The 8,950-nt window shown below is 44.5% G+C and overlaps 1 protein-coding gene across 1 annotated transcript in view; it reads left to right on the plus strand.

Annotated features, from left to right (window-relative positions):
• Fbn1 (fibrillin 1) overlaps positions 1–4,798 on the plus strand; it is a gene marked incomplete at its 5' end in the record, with an annotated part of 220,945 nt that extends 216,147 nt beyond the window's left edge. The window contains 2 exon segments of the mRNA XM_005376698.2: positions 2,138–2,312; positions 3,511–4,798. Coding sequence (XP_005376755.1) covers positions 2,138–2,312; positions 3,511–3,900 — 565 coding nt within the window. The 3' untranslated portion in view covers positions 3,901–4,798.
• Between the last annotated feature and the right edge of the window lie 4,152 nt (positions 4,799–8,950).

Here is an 8,950-nt window from a genome sequence, read left to right on the forward strand (position 1 = left end):
TTGAATTCACACTTAAAAATTACCAAAAGAGCATTAAATGTGGGTTGAAGTCATTATCATATTTCCTAGGTAGATAATTTCACCAGATTATATGTATGTATTGTATATGTGAGAGTTGAGGCAAAGAAAGCATTTTTTTCTCAATAATTTAACATCTTAGTGGTATGTTTTCAAAGTGTAGGTCTTTTTCCATGCTGAATTGATCTGGAGGTGGGTGTCTACCAAGTTTTAGCTGTCCTGTGAAAGATATAAATGTTTAAAATTTTTAACTAGAAATACAGAGACATTAACACATGTGTGTATGTGAGTGTGTTTTTATGCACTCCCACTCCCATATGCAGTTACATACTCACACACACATGCACACTTGTGCCACATTATTGACTGAGTGGTCTTAGAGTCCCCGCAAGCATCGAGTGATTTATTTGATGTCTGTGTCAACTGGAAGGTAAAGCGTGTTTCCTGGGAGGTACACAGAAGGCCAGCACAGAGCAGGAAACCAATTCCCAGACGCCTGTGTCTGTTCTTTATAGCTGAGTGCCAGAACCATGTTTCCCAGCAGAAATTGTGACACTCCGAACTGGCCTGTGGCCAGTGGGATTTTGTAGTCACATTTCTTATAAGTGGTGCTCCTGGGATGTGAAAGCACTGGAGAGAAGTTCTGAGAGAGAAACCAAAGCCTGTGGATTGGGGGCTTTACCTCTGTAATGTAGTAATCCCGTGGGTATAACGCACACACACCAGATGCGCATTTATTACCTGGTCCGTTTTATTGCTTCTACGCATCTCATGTTGTAAGATAAAGAGGAAAGGTAATATGCCGCGCTCTAGTGAGACTGGGGAGACAGGAACCTCTGATGGCGTTGTCTGAATTGTACGGGCATAGAGGGAGATGCATTATAAAGAGCAGGTTATTACAGAAAAGCAGATAAATATTATCTGGTACACAGTGTGCCACAGTAGTGGAAGGCTGCTGATTTATAGCAGTCACGGCCTCTCTTCAAACCACTAGAGAGGACTGCGAGATGAAGACTTTTAGGACCAACCAAGTGTTTTAGTACATTTGGAAGAAGAACCTGATAAATACCCAAGTGGCTTTTGAAATTGTAAATAGAGTAACAAAACAGGGCACTGAGAAACGCCAAACCTTGCTCCAGAACTTGGCTTTGATGACTGAAAAGCAAGGAAAAACAGCTGATCTCGACCCCTCTCGGGCCCACGTTTGTTTAATCTGGCTTCACATGAGCCAGAGCCAGTGGCCCTCGTGGTTTTGAATGACTTGAAGCTACTTCCCACAGTTGAGCAAGCTGTGACAGGGATGCTTTATGACCAATGCGTGCAGCGTGTGTGGATGGGGGAGGGGGGACATCTCCATTGATGATGAGATCAGCCCCGTTACCACCTGGCTCTTTCTTCCTATCTGCAGTAGCATCAACAGAAATGAAAGGTCAGAGAATAGAAGCGATTGCTGGAAGCCTAGTAAGGAAGGGTGGCGTGGGAGTGAAAGACAGCAACAAAGCGGGTGGTGAGTGAGGGGCACGGAGAGCTGAGGAAGGACGCGCTGTACTTTGAGTCACCTTCTTGACCAGCAGGGGGCAGTGCGGTGGTGGAGGCAATGTTGGAAGTCAAAGTCCAGAATACAGAACAAATGCAGTGGCCAGGAAAGGTGCCCCGCATGGCCCCCTCGTCCAGTCCTTGCTGTGGCCTAGAGGTGCTCCCAGGAGGAGACTTTCTCACTCCTACGAAGTCTGATTCCTAAAAAGAAGACGTTTTTCATTTAATCGGCCACGTCGCAGTCTCCCTCAGCCCCATTCTCCTTTTGTTTCCACTCTGAGTTCCTTCCCCAGGGTCAGTACTGCAAAATGCCAGCCCTGGTAGGCTTGGGAACTGAGAGGACAAAGGAATACAGTACACAGAGCAGGGCTTTGAGAATGAGAGTAGAAAGAAACCAATAAACTGGGGACTGGAATCAGAGGCCGAACACAGAGGGCCTCGGTGTGGCTCTCAGAGCGAGGAGATCATCCAGTGGCCAAACAGTGCCTGTCCAAGTGTCGCTGGGATGGGCCAGGTTTCCCCCAAACCGCGTGCCTGCCTCCTGGGTCTGATGGAAACCATCTGTCCTCCTCCTCCGCTGCAGGCACTGCGTTTCAGGGATGGGCATGGGCCGCGGAGGGCCAGAACCGCCGGTGAGCGGGGAAATGGACGACAACTCCCTGTCGCCGGAAGCTTGCTACGAGTGCAAGATCAACGGCTACCCTAAGCGGGGCAGGAAGCGGAGAAGCACAAATGAGACCGAGACTTCTGAAGTTGAGGTAGGTCTGTCTGTCCCTGTCTCCGGAGGCAGAAAGCCTCCCAGATGCCTGTGGCTTCCCCAAGGAGGCTCCCAAAGTGTGAAACATCTCCCCAGGGAGAAAATGCAGACATTCCCTGAGCTCTAGGCTGCTTTTTACAAGAGGCCCTGGGGCTTCCTGGAGTTTCTCGCTGCTTTCAGGGAGTGGCCACGCGAAGGTTTTCACATACTTGCTCATTTCCTCTGTCTCGCCAAAAAGAAAGTCCAACACCCACCCAGAATCTGCTGAAAGGACAGGGTCTGCGATCCAGGACAGCAAGTGGGCAGAACAGCAGGGTGACATAGTGCTCCCTCCGTGGGGATGCCAAGTTCTGAGAGCTAGCGGCTCCTCTCCTAAAAAGAACCATGTGGAGCTCAAGCGAACTTGGACCCTAGACAAAATCAACACGGGGCTGAAGCAGCCCGGTTTGCTCCCCCTGCAGCTGCCGCAGCCTCTCAGTAAGCTCGGAAGTACACAGATATTCACCCAGACCTCTGGCTCTGGGCCTGGAGAGTCCAGCACATGTGGGCCCCCGAGAGGCGAGTATGAAGCCAGGTGAAAAGCACTGGCTCTTAGCAAATCATCACCGGCAGGAAGTAGCTCATAGGTGTGTCCTGGGAGGGGATGGTTTTGCGTCAATGAACAAAATCGAAATAGACCAGGTCTTAGTATCCGTGCTGTGTCCCACCTGCTGTACCTTGGGAAATGAGCGAAGTCTTTGGAAAGAAAATAATCTATCAGAACTGCAGTTCTCAAACTCGAGTGTGCACTGAATGCCCTGGAAGGCGCAGGAAAGTGGGTAGCAGGAGACTCCCAGGTATCCCGACTCTGCAGGTCGGGGTGGTGCCGGGAATTCGCATGTCTAACAGATGCGACAAGGTCCTGGCGCAGGGACCCCACTTTGAGACCCTCGGTACAACGACACCACCACAGGCAAATGATTTCACCCTCACTTCCTTCCTGACCTCAGTTTAATATCTTTTTAATGTTGCACACGCATGCCAATTTAAACACACTGTGGTTTGCGCAGAGTGCATTCTGAATGTGCATTTTCAACATAACCCGACACAAGGCGGGCAGCAAGCTGTTCGCGTGTGAGATTGGAGTCACTTTCCCTTGAATCAAAGGGCTAAGTGGCACCTCTGGGTCGCAGTTAACACACTGTCCCGTGTCTCTCCAGGATCGGTCTGAGACGGAAGCCAACGTGAGTCTGGCGAGTTGGGATGTGGAGAAGACGGCCACCTTCGATTTCAATATCTCCCACATCAGTAACAAGGTCCGAATCCTGGAACTCCTCCCCGCCCTGACGACGCTGACGAATCACAACAGATACTTGATTGAATCTGGAAACGAAGATGGCTTCTTTAAAATCAACAAAAAGGAAGGGATCAGCTACCTCCACTTCACAAAGAAGAAGCCTGTGGCTGGAACCTACTCACTACAAATCAGTAGTACTCCACTTTATAGAAAGAAAGAACTCAGCCAGCTAGAAGACAACTATGACAAAGACTACCTCAGTGGTGAACTGGGTGACAATCTCAAGATGAAAATTCAGATCTTGCTTCATTAATTCACCATTCAGAGACCAAATAATTCAAAGGAAAACAACTATAGATAGGTAGGATTATATTTTCCCCCAGAATCTTCATACCATAGGTACAGTCATTCACCAAGGAAATTTGTATAAACAAGCACTACTCTTGTCTTGGTACAGGCAACCACCCTAGTTCAGACAACCACTCTCTCAGGCTTCTCATGTGTGCAGTGAAGCTACCGGGTCACCAGGGCTGGTCTTGAAGGCGGGGACGCGTCCACGCACTGGGGTTGGCCATCCGTGCCCACGTGCACGCTCCCGCCGGCACACGTACGGGAATGTGCTTCCATTTGAAGGACTATTCTATTATTTTTCAAATTTTGAAACTTCGCTCTTCCAACTGCAAGTACTAGATCGGCCGTTTATAATATCTATTTGGTGCTAGTCAATTTCCAAACTAGATTTATAAAATGCACTGTATTATTTACACAACTTAGAAACCAAATTACAAGTATTCAGTTCAAATACTCCATTCATTTCAATCAACCAAAGTTAGTGCAGTAGCTTATCTCAGTTATTGAGTATAATACATTTCATGTAAATTAAGTGTGTGTATACTGTAATCGTGCTATTTTTTATCATTGAAACATTTATAAACTAGAATAATAATGCCCTTAATGTGAGGGTTTGTATGGTGCTTATTAAGACCAAAGACTTGTTAACTGTCTACACCAAGTGGTAATGGAATTTCTGTGACTGGCCCGGGGTGCGTTGGGGTCGGGGAGGACCAGGAAGCAACTGCCCAAGCCAGAGGGTTTCCATGGCATCCTTCACCACAGCCTGTGCAATATGCCAGAGTCACTCTCGGTCATTCCTGTCAACGAGGGGTCCATGTCATAATTGTCACAATAAAACAATCTCTTCCTTTTTTTTAGTTTGCCCCTTGACTTTGTGTGCTTGCATGGGTTTGGGGTTAGAGGCTCCTTTCTGGAGGCTGACGTCGTCACGATTGAAATGGTCCTGGCCTGTTACTTGAGGCCCAGAGGGGTGCAGACGTGTGGCCCCTGGAAGAAAATGCAGCACGTCGGCATCAGTCTGCTGTTGCAGTCATGAGAGAGCAGTGGGCTGGTCTCATGAACTTGACATACTAGGAAGAAATTCGCACTGCGGCATCATTTCGGAAACCTTACCTAATTCAATGCTGTGATTGTATATTCCCAGCTTTAAACACTTGCAAATACAAAGCTTAGTCGTTGTCTCAGAGCACTTGAATTTCATGACAGAAGATGTGTGCCCCTTTCCTCAAATATGCAGTGTTGGTGAGGCTAAAGTGCTCCATCTTTTTCCCCTAAGCGCCTGTCATTGGTCGCTGCTAGCCTAATTACAAAGGCCTCAGGTCAAACTGAAGCCAATAGAACGTTATAACTCTTGGTTTCTAAATGTTCTAACTTGAAAATGCTGTTTTATCTTAAGTGCAATATTGAGTATTTAACCATTAAACTCATTCCATTGATGCGAGATTTTTTTTTTTTAAATCCCTAAGAGCAGCAAAGCATTTGATACCAGTGAAAGAAGGAAAGGTGGATTAAGACTGTTTCATGAAAGCGTGAGGAGCGCTCTACGGGAACATCTTGTGGGACTCTTCCAAGAGTTCGGTTGAAGAAAATGGAATAGGCATGCTGTGTGTTGTTCCAGAGTGCAAATTAGGGTCTGGTGATGTAAGGCTTGGTTTAACATACACGCTCCTAGCTACAAAGCTCCCCAGTGAGAAAGTGGGTTTCTTCCCAATGTCCCTAGCTGGAAACGTTTCCATCTAGGCTGAATGACAATCTGAACAAAGATGCTTTCTTCCACGTAACAGGCTGTGGAGAGCTTGAAGATTTATTTTTTTATTTATCTGCATCTCTTCTTTCACCATCCAAAAAATCTTGCTCATATAAGTACTCAGTAGAGATGAGTTGAATGACTGCACTGGCAGGGATTTGTGACTTAAACAGGAGGTTAAAATATGACTCAAAATTTCCTTTTAACTTCTCCCATGGTTCTGTGATAGAAATGTCTTCAGATTGTTGAAGGAGAATACACAGCATATGGTAAACTACAGTTTTCATATGGAAAATGTCTTTGATAATTTAACCACAACTGTATTGTGTTCAATAATGGATATTTTTTAATAACAAACAACAAAAGAAAATGGAGTTGGCACACAGTAGATCACTTTGATATTTTTAATAGTTGAAGTCTGGATTTGATTTCTTCCAGAGCCAACAATCTTGAACAGCATATTTCCCATGTTTTGGACTACAACACAACATTTTCCTCATGGTTCCACAGCAAATAGTCCTCTTGTCAAAAACCATTTCTAGTCCTGGGATTTCAACCTGTACCTTTCCATTGCCTGTGACCTTTCCATTTTACTTTCAACAGTCAAAGAGTTGGGGTTTTGTAAGTCTCTCCGGAACTAGAAAATATCTTGTCTCTACCCTCAGCCCATTTTGTTTGCCAATGATTACTTGGTAAGTAAGGTTGAAATGAGCGCAGCTGGCCTTGTGAAATGTTTAAACTTGCACAAACAACTGCATTTTTGTTCAACAAATAGCGCTTCACTCAGCCAAAATTGCTTTGGACGTTGCCATTACAAATACTGTTCGACTTCAGAAATCATGTTTGTAAATTAGACGAACCAAAATGAAGGACAATTAGGTTGATACTGTATTGGTGTACTCAAAAGTTACATACCTATAAACTGGTAGGGGTTTTACGGTCATAGCTGTGTCCACAGCATGTACTTTATTCTGGTTTTAATTGGAGTTTTTAGAGATATATTACAGATGAAATTATTTAGCCATTTAAGGACATTGTATTTAATGCTAAAAGATCATTACTGCTAGAAGATTAGTTTTCATGTACATAATTAAAGAAAGTAATTAAATCTTTGCCCATGCTAGATATCGTTTTGGGGAAGTAAGCCAATTTACTTCATTAAACTTCGTTCTAACCCAATGTGAGTCTTTTTTCCAACCCAATATGTGAGTTGTGAAATGTTTCTCAGTATTATTCTGACATTTTTAGGGTGAGAGAAAAGTAATAAGGCTGTGAATTTGGTTTTGCACATTCCCATGCATATTCATGACAGCCTTCATGTGCAGGATTCTGGTGTTCTTACAAATGTCTGCATAAACACAAGGGTCTTGCACATTCGACACTGACATAGATTTGGCGGGCCCCGGCCATATCAATATCGCAAAATCTGTACTTCAAGTAACTGCTAATGGGTCCGAGCGTTTTTTGGTAAGCAATGTCAGAAACCTCTCTCTGGGAGGTAAGCTGTTTTGCATCCTTGAGCCACCCTTGAATTTTGACCTCTGCAAATGGATGTGAGCGTCACCTTCCTTGTTGAGCAGTGGCAGGGGCGTCCTAACCGGTAAGTGGCTGTGATCTACAGCTGGCTCAACCTGCTGTTCACTATTTGCTGTCATTTTTGATCGCTGTGACTGTTAGCATCTCATACATGAATCCATCCTTACTGTCTTCATGGCCCCCTTTCCGCTCAGGGCTTGGTTCTAGAGGCAGCTAGAAGGCACTCAGTCTTCTAAGTACTTCTGGAACCCAGAGCTTGGATGCCAAGTTAAGTATCTCTGTGATAGAGTCCTTTAGCAGAAAGGTGCTTCTCCCTTAGGGAGTCCCTCTCTAACCTTCACGTCCCACCTGATGCGATCTTTGCAGCTGTGCTAGGAGTTCAAAAATAAAAAGAGGTCTGTTTCCTTTTCACCGTAAAATACTCCCTTGGGGAGAATTAAATCAGACCTAAATGATTAAACTTTTTTCTTCTGGAAATGGAGACATTTGAAAACATCCTGATGCGAATCACGTGTCCCCTTGCCCCTGCCAGACATGGACAGCAAGAAGTCTCGAGCCCATGTGGCTGTGTCTACACAGCGAGCTCCGTCAGGGTGTCCCCAACGGCTCTGCTCTGGAGAACGCCGGCCCTGTCAAGGAAGATGAATGGGGAGTCTGCAGATGAGTTGTCCCAGGTCCTTGAACAAATAAACTGCAAGGCAGAACACAGACTAGCTGAAAAGCCTGTGGATTACAAGAGACTTCAACATGTATCAGATTAACAAAATGGGCAAAACCAGATGATGATATTTAGGAATGCACCCTTTAAAACTGAAAAAGAGTGATCATTGCTCTTTAAGAGTTGGGAAAGTGGGTAATTCAGGGAGGATGGACATATTTGGGATATGGTTGGAGTACATGGATAGAATTTCCTAGACTTCTGACAAAGGTCTATATTTTGAGTTAGATATGGCTGCTGGATGTCTAGTCATTGAACCATTCACATGTTTGGGAGAAAAAAAAGTTCTCAACTCACACAAAATATGTTCAAGGGCCATATATATATATATATATAATGATTTTTTAAATGCTTTACTCCAATTGTTATGTTCCCTGATGGTGTGTGTGCTTGTGTGTGTGTGTGTGTGTGTGTGTGTGTGTCTTGGGTATATATCCCCTTTTAAGATGAAATCCATGCATTAAAAAAATTTTTTTTGAATGCACCTTCATGCAAAAAGTTTTGATTCTGATTGGTAGGGCATTTATCTGCTATCCAGGATAAGCATGGCTGTTCATCTCCTTCAGTCAGAAAGGTGAGGAAATATATTAATATGCAAAAACCAGGTCAACATGAACAGATTGAAGAGGAGCTCAAATATCTCTTCAACAATGAAAGATAGTCTTTTTTTTTTTAAGGATTAGTTGAACTCTGCTGGTTTAAGATGACCTCAGATAATCCATCATTTTTCATTGCTCCTATTTTTTTAAAAAAAATATGTGTGCTCTTTTTAAAAACACTTTGACACAATACCCAAAATCTCAGCATAGCAATCTGATGAGATGGTTGATCCTCATCAACTTGATATTTTACACTGGGTGGGAGAGCTTGGGGGCATATTCCAACTCAGAGATTTCATCACACAGCTCATGTCTACATCTCGTTTATAAGAAATAAGGTCACCCCCAGCATGGCTTCCTCACCATCCATTTCCAAAGAGCTCAGTAATCCACCCCCGCCCTTGTATGT

The sequence above is a fragment of the Chinchilla lanigera genome, unplaced genomic scaffold, assembly GCF_000276665.1.
Source record: "Chinchilla lanigera isolate Chin_1 unplaced genomic scaffold, ChiLan1.0 scaffold00008, whole genome shotgun sequence".
NCBI lineage: Eukaryota > Metazoa > Chordata > Mammalia > Rodentia > Chinchillidae > Chinchilla > Chinchilla lanigera.